At 45.3% G+C, this 19,261-nt stretch overlaps 1 protein-coding gene and 1 pseudogene across 1 annotated transcript; both read left to right on the top strand.

Annotated features, from left to right (window-relative positions):
- Window positions 1-547: 547 nt before the first annotated feature.
- Window positions 548-3,093, top strand: LOC129491643 (ERO1-like protein alpha; annotated as a pseudogene).
- A 10,235-nt stretch (window positions 3,094-13,328) lies between these two features.
- CCDC184 (coiled-coil domain containing 184) lies at window positions 13,329-15,745 on the top strand. The gene has a single exon (XM_055295072.2). The coding sequence runs from the start codon at window positions 13,945-13,947 to the stop codon at window positions 14,527-14,529; it is 585 nt and encodes a 194-aa protein (XP_055151047.1). The 5' UTR covers window positions 13,329-13,944; the 3' UTR covers window positions 14,530-15,745.
- The last annotated feature ends 3,516 nt before the right edge of the window (window positions 15,746-19,261 follow it).

The following is a 19,261-nucleotide window of genomic DNA, read 5'->3' as shown; positions in this document are numbered from 1 at the left end:
ACTTCTGCACAAATTTGAAATAATATAAACACGGCCTGTCACGGTGGCTCACGCTTGTAATCCCAGCACTTTGGGAGGCCAAGGAGGGTGGATCACGAGGTCAGGAGATGGAGACCACGGTGAAACCCCGTCTCTACTAAAAATACAAAAAATTAGCTGGGCCTGGTGGCGGGTGCCTGTAAGTCCCAGCTGCTGGGAGAGGCTGAGGCAGGAGAATGGTGTGAACCCGGGAGGTGGAGCTTGCAGTGAGCCGAGATCATGCCACTGCACTCCAGCCTGGGCATCAGAGCCAGACTCCATCTCAAAAAAAAAAAAAAAAAAAAAAAGAAAGAAATAATATATACACAAGGTTAGTATTCATTATGGTATTTTGAATGATGTAAGTCTAGAAACTCCCCAAATATCCATCAATAGGGGAGCAGTTGAGTGGTTAAATAAACTGTAGTATATAGTGGAGTACTATGAACCCATAAACATGAGGAATATCTGTATGTGTTGCTCTAGAATGATAGCCACAATATTTTATGAGAAGCTACTTTAGTGCAAAATGAAGCATTGGAAAGATGAAAGCAATAAAAGACTAGTAAATATAAAAGTAATAAAAATGTTTATCTACACAGAGTAGGGAAGGAAAATGGATGGAAATGGAAGGGAGAGCCGAGCACGATGGCTCACGCCTGTAATCCCAGCACTTTGGGAGGCCAAGTTGGGCGGATCACCTGAAGTCAGGAGTTCGAGACCAGCCTGGCCAACATGGTGAAATCCCATCTTTACTAAAAATACAAAATTAGCCAAACATGTTGGTGCGTGCCTGTAATCCCAGCTACTCGGGAGGCTGAGGCAGGAGAATCACTTGAACCTGGGATGCGGAAGTTGCAGTGAGCTGAGATCGCACCACTGCACTCTAGCCTGGGCAACAGAGTGAGACACCGTCACAAAAAAAAAAAAAAAAAAAGAAAAGCAATGGGAGGGAGATACGGCTGAGTATACCTTTTTATGTAGTTTTGACTTTAGAATCATGTAATCATTTAATATATTCAATAATTAAGTTAAACCAAAAAGAGAAAAAAGAACAAGCCCTAAAATTGAAGCAAGTGAAATAAATAAAGCTAAGTGTTTATGAGGTTGGTAACATAACCAAAAAGAAAGATTTATTTCAAATGACTTTTAAACACAACACTTTGTCTTTCCTTAGTGAAATATATTCTAGGAACAAAACAAACTACAAAGAACTCTTAAGCTTCATTCTGTAATTTTATTGTTACTTCTAATACTGGTATTATAAAACTATTTTATGTATTTTATAGGATAAAGCAAGTTTAGTGTAAGAAGCCATAAAAATGTGAAATCAAATAAGTTAAACATCTAGAGTTTAAATAAAGTCTGCAAGCTACAAGTGTTCTGAAGATGCCAGTAATCTCACTGAAGACTATGGACAAGCTGAACAACATGGATCTGTGGATGAATCTCTGAGCGGGAAAACACAAAAGACTGTTCTTCAGTGGACCAAGCAAGATGACTCCTCAGACAACTTCTGTGAAACTGATGTCATACGGCACCCTGATGCTGAATGTATAGATCATACCTTAATCCTGAGAATTACAGGTGCCAGATGCTTGGAAGATACGGGATATCATGATCTATGAGGAAGACTTTCAAGTTACAGACAAAAGACCTTTAAATATTTTGGCACTTCTATCAATGGAAATGTGAGCAGAACATTTTTCACAGTTGGACAAAAGTACTCTGTATATAAAAAGAGCATTCTACAGACTTATATCTGGACTACATGTGAGCATGAATGTGCATTTGAGAGCAAGATGGTATTTATAAGATACTTGGCCTGGCGTGATGGTTCATTCCTGTAATCCCAGCACTTTGGGAGGCGAAGGCAGGCAGATCACCTGAGGTCAGGAGTTCGAGACCAGCCTGACCAACGTGGTGAAACCCCATCTCTACTAAAAATACAAATAATTAACCGGGCATGGCGTGCCTGCAGTCCCACCTACTCAGAGGCTGAGGCAGGAGAACCACATTAACCTGGGTGGCAGAGGTTGCAGTGAGCTGAGATCATGCCACTGCACTCCAGCCTGGGCAACAGAATGAGACTCCATCTCAAAAACAAAACAAAACAAAAACCCAACAAGAAAAACACCAAGATACTTATTTGGAAAAGAAATGGGGACACACATCACAGAATTCCATCAGAGGTTTGATGGCATTTTGACTGAAGGGGAAGACCCAACAAGGCTCAAGAACTTGTATTTTCTCTGCTTAATAAAATTAAGGCCTTAATCTAAAATGCAACCACTCTCTGAGCATCCAGATTTTCAACTATTCATTGGAAATGAAGTTCAAGATTCAGAAAACAAAAAGTTACTTCTGGAAATATTTTAGGAAGTCGAATCATTTCTTTTGTATTTTGATGGAATTCTTTTTTTTTTCTTTTTTTTTTTTTTTGAGATGGAGTCTTGCTCTGTTGCCCAGGCTGGAGTGCAGTGGCACGATCTCAGCTCACTGCAAACTCTGCCTCCCGGGTTCACGCCATTCTCCTGCCTCAGCCTCCCGAGTAGCTGGGACTACAGGCGCCCACCACCACGCCCGGCTAACTTTTTGTATTTTTTAGTAGAGACGGGGTTTCACCGTGTTAACCAGGATGGTCTTGATCTCCTGACCTCGTGATCCACCCGCCTCAGCCTCCGAAAGTGCTGGGATTACAGATGTGAGCCACCGCGCCCAGCCAGTGGAATTCTTATTTAAATTTTTTTGGCTTGAGATGGAAGAAACAGCAAAGTAACTAAAGACAGATTTTAGGCTGCATTATAGAAGTATTTCAAAAAATAGGGATTGCGTTGGTTGGTTTAAATGTCAAATGTGGGGAAAGCTTCAGGCTCAGGATTTGGCACTGCTCTCAAGATCTTGTTTTCGGAGAAACTGATAGCAAACGTGCCAGAAAGTGGGCCCGGTTAGGAAACCCATCTAACCAGACAAAAAATAGTATTGCTTAATGCATTTGGAAGAAGTTCCACAAGTGTGAAAGAATTATAAAACGTCAGGAACTTGTTGCAAATTATTAATTTAAATATGATTTGAAATATGCCTGTTTCTAGACAATGAAGGCCAGGATTATCAAATTTTTAAATGAATAACATTTGAAATATTCACAGAGAAACTTATAGCAAATTATAGACTATGGAAGACAAGAATCAGAGAACTTGAAGACATAGAAACTATTCAAAGTGAAGCACAGAGAGAAAAGAAAATATTGAAAAAGAAAGGACCAATGCAAAAGTGCTCTGTGTGGCATATCAAGTATTTTAACATAATGCAATTGACATTTCAGAAGAGCCATGGGCTAAGAAAGTATATTTAAAAATATGGCCTGGCGTGGTGGGTCATGCCTGTAATCCCAGCAGTTTGGGAGGCCTAGGCGGGTGGATCACCTGAGGTCAGGAGTTCGAGACCATCCTGGCCAACATGGCGAAACCCCGTCTCTACTAAAAATACAAAAATTAGCCAGGCATGGTGGTGGGTGCCTGTAATCCCAACTACTTGGGAGGCTGAGGCAGGAGAATGACTTGAACCTGGGAGGTGGAGGTTGCAGTGAGCTGAGATGGCGCCACTGCACTCCAACCTGGGCAACAAGACCAAAACTCCGCCTCAAAAAAAAAAAAAAAAAAAAAGAAAGTATATTTTTAAATAATGGCTGAGGCTGGGCACGGTGGCTCATGCCTGTAACCCCAGCACTTTGGGAAGCTGAGACGGGTGGATCATTTGAGGTCAGGAGTTGGAGACTGGCCTGGCCAACATGATGAAACCCGTCTTTACTAAAAATACAAAAATTAGCCGGCCATGGTTGTGGGTGCCTGTAATCTTAGCTCCTCGGGAGGCTGAGGCAGGAGAATCGCTTGAACCTGGAGGTGGAGAGTGCAGTGAGCCAAGATTGTGCCACTGCACTCCAGCCAGGGAGACGGTGAGGCTTCATCTCAAAAATAAATAAATAAATAACAATAAAAGCTAACATTTTTCCAAATTTGAAAGCTCAATAAAATCCAGGCAGAATAAACAAAGAAAACCATTCCCATGAACATCATAACCAAGTTGCTACAAACCAAGGATAAAGAAAAAAATTCTAAAAGCAGCCAGATGAAAAAGAGACACAGGCCAGGTGCAGTTGCTCATGCCTGTAATCCCAGCACTTTGGGAGGCCGAGGCAGGCAGATCACCTGAGGTCGGGAGTTTGAGACCAGCCTGACCCACGTGGAGAAACCCCGTCTCTACTAAAAATATAAAATTAGCTGGGCATGGTGGCGCAGTCTTGTAATTCCAGCTACTCAGGAGACTGAGGCAGGAGAATTGCTTGAACTCAGGAGGCAGAGGTTGTGATAAGCCAAGATTGTGCCATCGCACTCCAGCCTGGGCAACAAGAGCAAAACTCCGTCAAAAAAAAGAGAAAGAAAGAAAAGAAAAGAAAAGAAAAGAAAAGAAAGAAAGAAAGAAAGAAAGAAAGAAAGAAAGAAAGAAAGAAAAGAAAGAAAGAAGGAAAGAAAGAAAGAAAAGAAAGAAGGAAAGAAGGAAAGAAAGGAAAGAAATAAAGAGAAAGAGAAAGAAAGAAAGAAAGAAAGAAAGAAAGAAAGAGACATATTATATACACAGCAGGGGTTGGCAAACTATGACCCCTGGGTCAAATCTAGATCACTTTTTATTTCTGCAAAAAAAAGTTTTAGTGGAACACAGCCATACACACTCATTTATGTATTTGCTATAGCTGTTTCTGTGTTACAATGGCAGAGCTGGTAGTTGCAACAGAGACCATATGGCTTCCAAAGCCTGGAAGATTTACTGTATGGATGTTTATGAAAAGTTTGCCATCCCTGGTGTAGAGGAATAAAAAAAAATGCCAACAGATTTCTTGTAAAAGCTATGTAAAGTGAAAGACAAGATTGAGCCAGAATTTTTTCTACCTCGCAAAAACGTCTTTCAGAAATAAAGGTGAAATAAAGACTTTTTTTATACCAACAAAGGTGAAATGTTAAAGGAAGTTCTTCAGGCAAAAGAAAAATGATAACAAAAATTTGATCAATATAAAAAGACAAAGAGTGTGAAAACTGATAAATATAAGTAAAATAGTTAAAACATTTTCTATTTATTTATTTAAAACAGTCTTGCTCTGTCACCCAGGCTGGCGTACAATGGTGCGATCACAGCTCGCTGCAGCCTTGACCTCCCAGGCTCAAACAATCCTCCTCTCTCAGCCTCCTTAGTAGCTGGCACTACAGGTGCGTGCCACCATGCCCAGCTAATTTTTGTATTTTTTTTTTTTTTTTTTTTTTTTTTGCAGAAATGGGGTTTCACCATGTTGTCCAGGCTGGTCTTGAACTCCTGGGCTCCAGTGATCCTCCCACCTTGGCCTCCCAAAGTGCTGGGATCATAGACATAAGCCACTGCACCCAACCTCTCACTTTTTAATCTCTTGAAAAAAAATAAATGACTATAAAAAGTAGAAATAATAAAAATCCAGTTGGGTGTTAGCACACGTAGAAGCAATATGTATGACAAAAACAATAAAAAACATAAGGGAGAAACTGAAAGTAAATTGTTATAAGATTTTTACACTATTTGAAAGTAGATTATGATATGTTACAGGTGTATATTGTAAATCCTAGAGCTGCACTGTCCAATCTGCTAGCCTCTAATCACATGCAGCAGAGGAATAGTCTTCCAGGCAGGAGATTGCAAGGGCCTGAGTATGGCATTGCTTGGGGAAATAGGGAGAAGGAAATGGATTAGAGAAGCATCTGTGGGTATTAAGAGACTGTGGTAATCTTCCTATTGTGAAAAACATGCAATCATTTCAGGATTCATTCAACTTTTGGTTTGGAGTTAAAATGTGGGAGGTAGAATTGCTGATAGCACAGAGCTGGTCTCAGGGATATGTAAATCTGTTTTTTCCCAAGCTAAACTCAGACAAGTAAGACTGTCTTCTGGTTTTCAAGGATTCCTGGAGAGGAAATGCAGGCTCATTCCTCTCTCACACATCCATCGCTCTCAAGTTCTTTAAGAAATCTAACCTAAATGCCTTATCCTGCATCTTGACCTCACAGTGGAAGTAGGAATAATGCTAGTTTGTCTCAGAGTTAAAAATCCTTTGAGAAGTTCTTTCTAGCTTTTCCTTCTGTCACATCTATTGACTATTTGCTTTCTTCCATTAGGTCTTAGATCTCAAATTAACAGCAGTAAGTTTCAAATTACATTATCTCCATCTCTTAGAATCTTTCTCTGCAATCTCTCCTTTCTAGGAAGAGAATCTCCCCTAACACACTAGTTTAAGTCCACAAGTATGAAGCAGAGAAGCTTATGTCCAACAGACCTCCCTGCAATTTAAACATCAGTGATTTCAGTGTGAATAATGTGAAATTGTGAGCAGTTTATTATTTAATATACCTGGAGGTGTCTTGGATGATACTCATTGTTCTAATGAGCAGCAAAAGCCACTAATGCCTTAGGTAAGAGGGAATTGGTTTTTAATAGTATAAGAAGCAGCTGGAAACCAGTGTGTGATATGGTGATGGATGAACTGGGATGAATGAGAGATTGGATGTGTGACTCGGGATCATCCTCTGAGGAGAATCTAACCAAGTTTAATTCATTTGATCCAGGCAATTACCAGTAAATCTCACATACTGTTCCCTTCTGCATCTTAGAGACCCAGACAACACTGTGGAGAATAACAAGATCTTACTAAAAATGTCCCACTTAGGTTGTTTAGAGACCAACCTCAATTTCTGGAATATTATTTTTCTGATCCATGTTTGCTGTTTGGTTTTAATTTAGTTTTACTATCCTGGGAAGGCTGATCTTTATATATCTTTTGTTATATATTTGATCAATGTGGGGAGTTTTTGTTTGGTTTGGTTTTAGAACAGAAGCAAGGAAAGGAGGCAGCAAGGGACAAAAAGGACTCAATTTTATTACAGTAAAACGTGTAACTCGGTGCTAACGCTACGCTAAATCACCATAGTCTACCAGTTTAGGAACACAAAGAGAAGACGTACACTAGCGTTAAAGCATAGTAATCTCTGTGTTCATAATGTCCCTTTCTCAGTTAGCTACTAATCTTACAACCAGAAACAGGGTAGTTTTTCTGAGGCTGTCTCCACCAGAATAAGAATATAAGTCAGGAGTTCTCCTTAACATACAGTATGAAGATAGAGGCTTGATATCATCCCATTCCCAGGTAATGCTGAGGGTAGCAGAAAGCGTGCATTTCTTTGACCCTGAGTTCTGACAAACCTTGGTCCTAGTATCTTTGAGACTTCGATGGGGATAGTGGTGGAATATCCCAAGGGAGGTTAGAGGGGTGGTGGCAGCTCTCATTTCAAAGGTGCAAGCACTTTTCTATTTTGTAAGAAATAGAGACTTCCATTTGTCTCTGAAGTAACTATTCCTTTGTTCAAGAAAGGCCACCAACAGGGCCACTTAATAGTGTGACCATAAGCTGTAGATTACCAAAGTAGATGGTTGAAACTGAAAAAGCTCTGCAGACTGCGTGTCCTTAAGGGAGTTGTTTCTTTTTCCAGGTATGGATTTAGACTTCATTCATTTATCTATTCAACACATATTTATTGAGCATCTGCCATGTGCCAGGCACTATTCTAGGTGCTACAGATAAGGCAGTGAAGAAAACAAACCCCCTGCCCTAATGGATCTTACACCCTAGTTGGGAGTAAAAGATAAATAAATAATACATAAAATAAATAAACAAAAATACAGGATAACAGATAGTGATAACTGGTGTGGAGAAGAACAAAGCAAAGCAAAAGGATTCGAGTTCCAGGATGAAAGTGATCCTGGTGCTTTAAAACAAACAAAAGAGCAGGCGTTGTGCCTATGAACTGTGAACGAGTGGTCAACCATAGAAGATGGAGCTATTTTCAGGCAAGATTTCTTAAAATAGGGCCCTCGGGGTTCTAGGTAGAAAAGTTGGGGGAAAGCGTCCTTCTCCTCACTTTTGCCTAAGATCTAGCACTTCTACAGTACTTTGAAGACATGGATTACATTTTGGGGCCCCTGTCCATGGTATCATCACAAATACTAGTATAGTCTCCATTTGTGTCTGGGCAATGGAAACAGAGTGCACCCTTACAGTGGCTGCTAAACTGTAACTGACAGTGCCTTGCTGGCCCTTGAGAATGTGGTAGAAATAACTTTTGACACTATTTGGGGGGGCATCTGAGAGGGATGGACTAGTATAACTAGATGTATTAGTAAGAGGGAGACCTACAAAGTTTTGTAGAATTGCGTAGGATAGAATAGCACAGACTTCCTCAAGATATGACAGGCAAGGAAGGCTGGAAGTTTGCATAAGTCAGCTATGAGGGACATTAAATTCCTAAAAATACCTTTAATGGAAGGAAAGTTTATGGCACACATATCATAGTCCCTATCCTACCATAGATATTTGGACATGATTTCCTTCAAATTGGACTGACACTCTGGGAGAGGAAATTGGTCAAACAAAATTGCCCCCATTGAACCAGAAATTGGTTTTTAAGGTGGTGCAGCACTATCAGTGCCTGACTTGGGGCCAAATCAGGCTCTAAGCTGTTGCAAAAATGGCAACTTTCTGGGGGGCAAAATAATTTATGGAAAAGATGGAAGGTGCTTGAGGCCATGCACCAGGGATCATTGGTGGCTCTGGAGTTCTGAATGCTTCTGTGTCCATGGCCAGCTACCTAGAGACTCGGGTTGGAACTGGTGACATCACAGTGACACTGAATACATGTTTGAATATGCACTGAGAGGGGAAAAAGCCTCTGCACGCGTTGATCTGAGAGAAGCTGCTGCAGGGGGCAGTGCAGAAAGGGGAGATGGGATGACACTGGCAAAACAGGTTTAATTGGAATGGGGGGTTATTTTCAGTGGAGATTCATATTGCATGAGAAGTGGGAAGGTCCCCTAGAATTCTTGCTCTGAGTTAGGTTAATATGGAAGATAAATAAGGGGTTAGGGGTAGCCTGAAAGACTCCTAAAAATAGTTTGAGGTCACAGAGCAAGCAACTGGAAGTGTAGTTCAGGCCTTACGTGAGGTGTGGGTAGGTGGCTCACCACACGGCCATGTCTATAACACTAAATAATCTTGAGGGTGTGGACAGTTGGATCCTCTCTCCAGTTAGAGGCTCATAAGGGCCCAGGGTCTTTGCAAACCACCATGTCCATTTCTCCGTGCAAACGTCAGGGAGATGAACAAAGCAGATTGGCTGTAATGCCAGGTAAACCACTCTCTGGTGCTGAGAAAAACTAGTCTATGTGACAGGCAAAACCCACAACAATGCGAATATTCTCAGCCTCTCCATCTTTTTTATCCTCTGAGAAGACCCCTGTAATTGATAGCTGGGATTCCCAGTACTCATGCAGATTGGGGGAATGAGGGACAGAATCAAAAGAGCTAAAATAAGCTTGGCCTGATTTACGTGAGGACAGGAAGCTTCTTGGAGGAGAGAAAAAGAATACATCCAAGAAGTGAAGAGAGCCAGGGAGTGAGAAAGCAAGGGCTAGGCTTGAGAGAAAGTGTGGGAGTGTTTGGGGAGAAAGGAGAGAGACCAGCAGCAACAGCTATGCCATAATGTGTGGAACAAATAGAGAAGGAAGGAAGACAAGTTTCAGATGTTTCGCTGTTCACTAAGAATGTAAACCCCTTTAGAGTTCGCCCAGAGACTGTAATAAAAATCTAAATTGCTTTTTAATTCTTTTGGCTGTTGGATATGTTTCTTTTGAATGTGATATCATGCTGCGATGGGCCACAAAACAGCTCAGCTTCATAAGAGTTATATTTGGGGGATACTGTCTGGGATTTGGGGCCTCAGGTACAGCAGTCTCATTTTAGATCATTGCTCTAGACCTGACCCTAGCCAGCATCATCAGATTTATAGTGCAAAAAATACACCAGCTATAGAAAATAGAAACTAGAGATACATTAGACACCAGACAGACGAAAATGGCAGAGCCTCTTCTGAATCCCAATTTTAGTGAGAATGTGATGTTTGAAACTAGGTGTACCTGATGGAAACCTATATGTAGACAGCATGACGGTCTGTCCCTATCACAGATTGATGAGAGTGGGATGAAGGAAGAGAATAGCTAAGGTGATTCCCAGAGGATAATAGAAAAGCAGGAAGCAGAAGCTGTGCAGGGGTTATATTCTTTTATTATGTGGCAGTTCCTCTGAATATTCTAGTAGGATGGCTAGGGTACACATCTGGCCCCCTTTTGCTTGGAAATGGACCCATGCAACTAACTATAGGGCATTGGGATCCAGAGGGCCCAGGCCTGTAACCCAGCTAGCCAACTGAGGCTCTGCCTTTGTTCTCCTTATTTTCCTGAGACTAGACTTTTCTACCTTATCTCATTTTCACACAGAGTTCCTGAAATGATCTGGTTTTTTATCAGACGCACCAATGTCTCCTTCCTATATTTTCTTTTTCTTTTCTTTTCTCTTTTCTTTTCTTTTCCTTCCCCTTCCCTTCCTTTCTTTCTCTTTTTCTTTCTTTCTTTCTTTTTCTCTTTCTTTCTTTCTTTCTTTTTCTTTCTTTCTTTTCTCTCTCTCTCTCTCTCCTTCGACTAAGTCTTGCTCTGTCACCCAGGCTGGAGTGCAGTGGCACAATCTTGGCTCACTGCAACCTCTGTCTCCCGGGTTTGAGCGACTGTCCTGCCTCAGCCTCTGGAGTAGCTGGGATTACAGGTGCCCACCACCATGCCCAGCTAATTTTGTGTTTTTAGTACAGACAGGGCTTCACCATGTTGACCAGGCTGGTCTCAAACTACTGATCTTAAGTGATCCACGCACCTCAGCCTCCCACAGTGCTGGGATTACAGGCATGAGCCACCACGCCTAGCCACCTTCCTATATTTTCAAATCCTGCTACTGGTCCACTCCCCCAGTTCCCACCTACCCTTGGTTCTCAAATGTTTGACCTGGAACTTGACTGGACCAGCCAAACTGCTTGATCTCTGCACATGTTTCCCATGGCCCTTTGTGCTTCTCCAATAATTTCCCCTCCCTCTGGGCTCAGATCCCTTGTACTCTCAGCGGACTTCATGGCCAGCACCTCTGGACAGCATGATGTAATCTTATGCTGAAAGCCTTCACATCCTCAACAATAGTGGCAAAAGGCCTTGTATGATGACATACCATAGCTCCTCCTGTATGGGGGCTATGCTTAATGTAAGCTTATGGGATTTCAATGATGAGAGGTCCCCCACTGGGACAGAGTCACTCTTTGTAGGTACAAGGCAGGGATATACCTGAAGGGTGAATTGGTAAGATGAAATCTTCCATGTGAAGTGCTTGTCAAGAGATGTAAAGTAACAGACCCAGACAGAAAGCCTGAAAGCCATGCCAGTCTTTTCTGGCTATAGCAGAGCCCTCCTCCGAAGGATGAAAGCAGGGTTGGACCCATAAGCCCTGAGAACATGCTTGCTGTAGTATAATCAGAAACTTATGCTGTGTAAGCTCAGCTGTTTTCATGTGTCCTGTTTCTATTTCTAGTTTTCCTATAGTTTTTAATAAAGTCTCTTTGTAAACACCAGCCCACTTCAGCTGTGCTTATGGAAACCAAGGAAAAGCATTTCTGTCCTCTCCTGAGCCAGAGTTTCAGGAGTAATCTAAGCTGTTATTACCACGTGTGGGGTACAGAGCAGAGGCAGGAGTCCTAACCAAGGTGAGAGTCCTGGAAGTCTGTAGAATGAAGGAAGAAATGAGCAAGCAAATAGAATTGAATCATTAGTTTCAGAAAATACAATACTGTGTTTTTAAAATTTGTTCATATATTTGTTTTGGGAAATCAAATTTCTAATGGCTGCATAATACTTTATATATCAGCAATTTTGCCTTAGTTTATTTAAACATTCTGCTGCTGGTCATTTAGGATAGTCTCCACTTGTTTCTATTTTAATAGCAGTAAGATTGGTATAGGCCAAACAGTCCTCTAGTGTCACAAAAGTTTCCCTGGGCCAGCCTCACTCTTTGTCACCAAACACATAACCAGGGAAACCCAACGGTAACACATTTGCTGTCACTGAACCACCAGTCTACAAAACACTCACCTTTACCTAGTTCTTCTCTATCTTGAAGTGATATAGTTTGTTTCTCTTTCCCAGATTTATTCTTGTGAACTTCATTTTTGATTTCTGATCCCTTGGCTTCCCTAATTTCCTAGGGTCATTATTAATTAGTGTGCTCTGCCCAGGTGCTGATTCCTTCTCAATCTGGAATCATCTACATATATTAAAGACAATTTTTCTTCTTCCTCCGCCCTTCCTGCTCCACCCACTAAATACGGAAAGGGCTTGTCACAAAGGTTGGGGATACTCAGTGTATGTCTGAACTTGGGCACTGAAAGAGAGAGCAGGAATTACTCTAACACGCAGTCCCCCATCCATCCCCTCCACACAACGGTCAACAGTTTGCCTTTTCACCTGTGAGATGATGCAGAGTGTTATTCAGAATTAGAAATAATATTATAGATTATCCAGTCCAATTCCCTAACAGATGAGGAAAATTATGTGGCCAAGGTCGCTGAATGAATAAATGGCAGAAACGAAACTGAATTCAGGTCTCCTAAAACCCACTACGTTTGGCTTGGAGGGTTCTGGATGAGAGCATGGGACGTGGTGGTTTTTGTTATTCATTCAATAACTATATTAAGCATCTACATACTAGGTGCCAGGCACTATTTTAGGAGCTGGGGATTCCGTGATGGAGGGTGCAGGGGAGACAAAAATCTCTGCCCTTATGGAGTCTTTATTCTCAAAACTTAAGTACTTGGCCTCCCCATCCGGGACAAACTCCCAGAGACCTGGGTAGGAGCGGTAGGGTCTCATAAAGGAGGGAGTCCCATCCTTCCCCAGCTCCGGTGATTTATATAGCGAGAGGGCTGATTTACTGCAGAAACCTCCGTAGTGCCCTCCTCCTGCCTCTGCACCGCCAGGCCCGGTGGGGCCGGCTCCAGAGCGCCACCGTGCCCCAGTTCAACTCAGCCTCTCTACCCTCTCCGCTTTCCTGCGCATCGCTGGAGGACAGGGAGGCAGGACTCGACTTTAGCGCCATCCTCTGAGAAAGGAATGCGGGCTGGAAAAATCCTTCCAGGGCAGTCGCGCTGGGTCTCATACCCCGGCTAGGGGAGGGACGATCTCTCCTGGACTTAGAGGTTTCTGCAGCAGACGGCTCTCTCATGCTTCCCTATTAAACATTGCAACCACACGCTCTTTCCAGCCTTGGCCGAAGCCACTGCAGCGTCCCCTCTCCTCCCCCCACCCCGCTAGTCCACACTCCAGAGCCCCACTGCAGCTTCCAGCCATCCTCCCTTTTTCTTCTCCACTTCCTGGTTACCATGGAGACACACGTCATTTACGTGCCGTGCGTCGCCTTGGAAACAGAGGAGCATCCGCGGCACCGCCTGGAGACCCGCCCCAGCTGCTGCTGCCACACTCGCGGGCGCTGCCCGTTAATGGCCTGGGGGAGTCCCGAGCCGACGCGCCGCTGGCCTCAGCCTGGACCCGGACCCCTCCGCGAGCGCGTCTGACCCACGGAACCCGCAGGCACTCTCTGCTTGTGGCGCCCAGAGGGCGGCGCTGACGCGGGCGAGATCCGGGAGGCGAGGCAGGGCAGGGCACTTTCGTCCCGGGGCGAGCCCAAGAGACGCCGGCTCTGGGACCCTCGCCGGGTCCTCGTCCCGCCGCCTCTTCTCGGCCTCCCGCGATCCTGCCCGCGCCCTCTGCCCAGGACTCGTCTCTCACGTCGGCTCCCCGCCCGTCTCGGGAGCCTCCGCTTCCCTCGGCTCCCGCCCGCCCCTCCTGGGACCTCTCCCCCTCCACCCTCCTCCCCCACCCCGGAGGCCGGGCTGGACGCGACCCAGAGCCGCCGCCACCCGCTTCTGCCACTCAATGGAGGACGGTCTGCTGGAGATCATGACCAAGGACGGCGGCGACATGCCGGCGCCCCTGGAGGTGTCCACCGTGCCGGCAGTGGGGGACGTGATCTCCGGGGAGTACAACGGCGGCATGAAGGAACTGATGGAGCACCTGAAAGCCCAGCTGCAAGCTCTGTTTGAGGACGTGAGGGCCATGAGGGGGGCCCTGGACGAGCAGGCCTCGCACATCCAGGTGCTCTCGGACGACGTGTGCGCCAACCAGCGAGCCATCGTCTCCATGTGCCAGATTATGACCACTGCGCCCCGCCAGGGCGGCTTGGGCGTGGTCGGCGGCAAGGGGAGCTTCCCGAGCGACCTCCAAGAGCCGGAGACTCCTTCGCCTGGGATCGGGGACAGCGGCTTGCTGGGTCGCGATCCCGAGGACGAGGAGGACGAGGAAGAAGAAAAGGAGATGCCCAGCCCCGCCACACCCACCAGTCACTGTGAGCGCCCCGAGAGCCCCTGTGCCGGTCTCCTTGGGGGGGACGGGCCACTTGTGGAGCCCCTCGACGTGCCCGACGTTACCCTGCTGCAGCTGGAGGGCGAGGCCTCCCTGTGAGGGAACTCCGCGGGGCACTACCTTCCCGGGCTGTCTTTGGGTTTCCGAGTGCATGACGCGAGGGGACTGAACGGCGCGGTGCGGCATGCTTCACTTGACAGCTGCTCTTGTGGGTCAGGCAGAGAGAGACTCCCTCGAGGAAGGATTTGTAGGGTGAAGGACTTTGGGAGCATCAAGAATTCTTTCTGCCCAACTAAGCGAATTATAGCAAACTGCGGAAAGGTGAGGCTCCGGGAGAGGAAGCGCCCATCTCTGGACTCCCATCCATCCCTATCCTGTCCTTTCCCCCTCCCCAGACAACAGGAGAACCCGTGAATTGTGTAAATAAAATTCTGCTTTTTCTATTCTGAGAAAGGACTTATCTAGGACCATGGCAAATAATCTCTAACAATTTACCTAGAAATTAAGGAATTGGGGGTATTTTGTTCTGGCAACAGGAAATTTACCCTTCTGCTGAAATCCAAGATATTCAGTGCTCTGCAGAAGCCTCTCCCCCTCACAGATCTCTGCGGCTGCTGATTGGTAAAGGAAGCTTGAGGAGGGAACTGCAGCCCTAGGAATCTGGGTGAATGGGGTTCCAAGGGCCCCTGGGCTGGGAGGAGCTGGCTATGAACGTGCATGAAGACATAATAGCTCAACCTCTAGGATTTTGCATGCAGAGCGGATCCTGCCTTGTCACTGACTTCATCTGGGATTGCTTTTCCACTCACTGGGGCTTAGAGAACAAAGAGCCCGGTTCACAGCAGAGACTTGGGGGTGCTCAGCAGCAGCCCAGATTTAGGGGACATTTGAGGGACTCTTGGGGCCGCAGCCAAAAACTGTCTCTCCTGGCTACACCTGCTTAACTTCAGTTCCTTTTTCTGTCAATATGTCCTTGCCCACTGCCTCTCGGTGTTGCCTTCATAATGTCTTGTGTGTGTTATGTGTGTCTACTTGTGTAGTAGTGTGTGAGCCCTCAGGGGCAGGGCTTGTGGCTCTGGTGTTAGGTTCAGGGGGCTTCAGACCTTTCTACGAGCTCCAAGCTATCATGGCGCTTTTCCCTCCCTCTTCCCCCAACCAGGGCATGGAGCATGTGGCTGTCCTGAGGTTCTTTTACTGATGTGCTGCCCTCCCACCTCCTCAAGTGGTGACTTTGTGTGCCCTCCGCCTCCTTTGTGTATTCCTTCTCAATGCTTTCCTTGGTGTTAACCTTAATAAAAAGGCGTCATCTCCCCTCCTTGCTGACTGGTACTAGGGGGATATCAGGGTGGGGCTTAGTGAGAACTGCAGAGACCATGCCTTCCCTCCTCTCTCCTTGCCTCCAGTTCAAGGAGTTGACTGTCCTTGACCTGGTTGGGACAGGCATTGCCAACTCTCCCTGCTTTCCCTTCTGTCCTGGACCTTGACCTCAAGCTGTCCTGGGGAAGGAGGTGGTAAGTGTTAAGACTCCCATGCTAACATGAGTTTTTAGTAGCCAGAACTCCAAATGTGCAGGAGACTTCTTTTTCAGTGAAGCATATGGGCCCTGGGAGATGATTTCCAAATCTGGGTCCTGGAATGGCAGGTACTGCACCTGTTCCATGGAGGGAGTGGGGTGAGGGTATTGTTCTGGAGGGATTGCCTGGGATCTCTGGAAATAGTGACACATCACAAAGGGAAACCACAATAACTGCCTCAGTCCTCTAGTGGAGAACCCGGGTAAGGTGTTCCCCAGAGGGCTTGACTGACAGCTCTAGTCTACTACCCTGGGCAATGGAGATTTCTTTTTTTTTTTTTTTTTTTTTTTTTTGAGACGGAGTCTCGCTCTGTCGCCCAGGCTGGAGTGCAGTGGCACAATCTCGGCTCACTGCAAGCTCCGCCTCCCGGGTTCACGCCATTCTCCTGCCTCAGCCTCTCCGAGTAGCTGGGACTACATGCGCCCGCCACCACGCCCGGCTAATTTTTTTTTGTATTTTTAGTAGAGACGGGGTTTCACCATGGTCTCGATCTCCTGACCTCATGATCCGCCCGCCTCGGCCTCCCAAAGTGCTGGGATTACAAGCGTGAGCCACCGCGCCCGGCCCTGCAATGGAGATTTCTTGAGGCTGCCCCTGAACAAAATTTGAGAGCAGAATGAGCTATGGTGCTGCGTGTATGTGTGTGTGTGTGTGTGTGTGTGTGTGTGTGTGTGTTCTAGCTGCTGGTAGCCGCAGAGTGGTGGAAAGAGAGAGCACTAAAGACACAGATCTGGACTTAAATCTCAGTTCCAACAATTGAGTGCTTGAGGCTTAGTTTCTGGATATGTAAAATGGGGACAAGAAGTTGTTGGGGAGAAAAATATATAGGACTCCTAGGAAGTCTTGTGCAAATGTTAGTTTCCTTATAGTTTTATTGGAGTGGGGGCACGGGGTAGTGGTGACTGGCTCCTCTGGGAAAACAAAGCTTCCCAGGGAAAGTTCTAGAAACTTTCTTTTCATATAATTTTTTCCTATCTGAAGAATCCTTGAGGCCGGGCGCAGTGGCTCACACCTGTAATACCAGCACTTTGGGAGGCCAAGGCAGGCAGATCACCTGTGGTCGGGAGTTCGAGCCCAGCCTGACCAACATGGAGAAACCCCGTCTCTACTAAAAATACAAAATTAGCCAGGTGTGGTGGCACATGCCTGTAATCCCAGCTACTCGGGAGGCAGGAGAATCACTTGAACCCGGGAGGTGGAGGTTGTGGTGAGCCAAGATTGTGCCACTGCACTCCAGCCTGGGCATCAAGAGCGAAACTTTGTCTCAAAAAAAAAAAAAAAAAAAACCCTTATCCTTCTTTAGAATTAGATATTAGGTGTTCTATCTAATTCTACTTATCTGATTCTATCTACAGAATTCTAGTTATTTAGAATTAGATGGGACTAAGGAAAGGGAAATGGTAAGATTCCTAAGCTAGCATGGAGCTTTTCATCATAAATGAAAGGGTCATCATGAGTGTCATGTAACTATGGGCCAAAAAGCTGTCCCCCAAGACAGCCAGACCTGAACACATAGGCTGGCCAGAGGAATCTTGAATTATGCAGTGACTGGGGAATGTGTGCTGGGGGCCCTAGACAGAGCTGCTAAAGTATATAAGTGGGAAAGTGTCCCAGAGGACTGGGAAATAGGTTCCTATTATAGTTCCAGCAGTATGCACTAAGAAAAACAATAACTATCATTTATTGAGCATCTACTATGTGCCAGACACTGTACCCAATTTTATCTCCCAACAGCCCTATGAAATAGGCACTATCATTATTTTCATATAACAGTTCAGAAACAGACTCTAAGACACTCAGGGTCACAGGCTAGTACTTGGCAGAGCCAGGACTTAAACCTAGGTCTGTCTGACTTAAAAAGTCCTGTCTGATTTCCACCCCAAAGTGGAAACCACTTTGCTAATTGCTCTCTTATTTGGATCTTCAGAGAGGGATCTTCAGTTTGGAGAAATAAGGGTATCGAAGCCTAATCGAATCCTGAAAAGGAAATAACCTTAGTTTTGGTTACTTTTCATCTTCTTAGTTGGAACATGAAATTGCAGTTCAGATTTTGGTTAGTGACCCTTCCCAGAGTCCAATAGCACCAAGAAGATGGCCTCCTGAGCCTGTTCCTTAAGAGGAAGAAGCCGATGCTCCCAGGTGTTCTCTCACACAGCTCCATTCTTGTGCCTCTTTCCTGTTCCCTATAGCTCAGATTCTCCAGAGTCTGACATGAATCCCAAGGGCACTTCAGGGTGGAAGCGGTGGCTCACACCTGTCATCCCAGCTACTTGGGAGACTGACGTAGGAGGATCACTTGGGCCTAGGAGATTGAGGTTGCAGTGAGCCATGATTGTGTCACTGCACTCCAGCCTGGGCAACAGAGTGAGACCATGTCTCAAAAAAAGCCAAGAGCAGTTTAGCTCTTTAGCCTCTGTAGAACGTTCTGGCAGTCTTTTTAACCTTTGACTCCAGTTCCCCTTCTTATGCCCAGTCCCTTAGGGCCTCTTTGAAGTTCTTTAACCATTGCCCCCTCAAGTCCCAGAGAGAGAAAAATCTCTCCAGAAAAAGCAATCCTTCAACCTTATTCAGTCACCTGCACCCAGCATCTCACAAGGATCCAGCACAGGTAGGAGGTCCTTGTTTCTCCCTATTCCCCACTCTCCTCTTGCATTTCTCCTTTGTAATGCCTCCCGGCCTCTTCTCTTCTCTGATGAGTGAGTTTCAGCTGGGATTCCTAAGCGCAGATTCATGGGCAAGGGTCACAAATGAACTTCAGAGGGCCACAACCCCTTGAAATTGAATGCAAAGTCATTTAAGTATGTACATTCTCTAGAGAAAGGTACATTGTTTCAACTTGATTCTTAAAAAGTAAGAATTAAGTTAAAAAAGGTAAGAATCACTGAGATAAAGGGCAATGAGACTTTCTAACTTGAGCAATACCCAACGGGAAATGACTTTTCCCGAACCTGGTACTCTTGGCACCCTTTCCTCCAGAGTTTTCCACACTGAATTGAAATTTTTTACATAAATCTGATTACTCATCATCTATTCAACACATTCAAATTCTGTTGACACTCATAATGTGCTAAAAATCCTGTCTCCCAACACTTCCAAGTCTGCTAGTACTTGGAGTTTGCTGGAGCACTGCTGATGTTGTGGGGGTGAGGAAATAGCCCCCGCCATGGCTTCATACCATTCTATGTCTGGGGCCAACATACGCTGTGCTGCATGTAACTCTTCACAACTCTTTCAGTTTCTGGCACTCCCGTCTCACA

The sequence above is a fragment of the Symphalangus syndactylus genome, chromosome 10, assembly GCF_028878055.3.
Source record: "Symphalangus syndactylus isolate Jambi chromosome 10, NHGRI_mSymSyn1-v2.1_pri, whole genome shotgun sequence".
Lineage (NCBI taxonomy): Eukaryota > Metazoa > Chordata > Mammalia > Primates > Hylobatidae > Symphalangus > Symphalangus syndactylus.
This window is presented reverse-complemented; position numbering and strand designations above follow the sequence as displayed.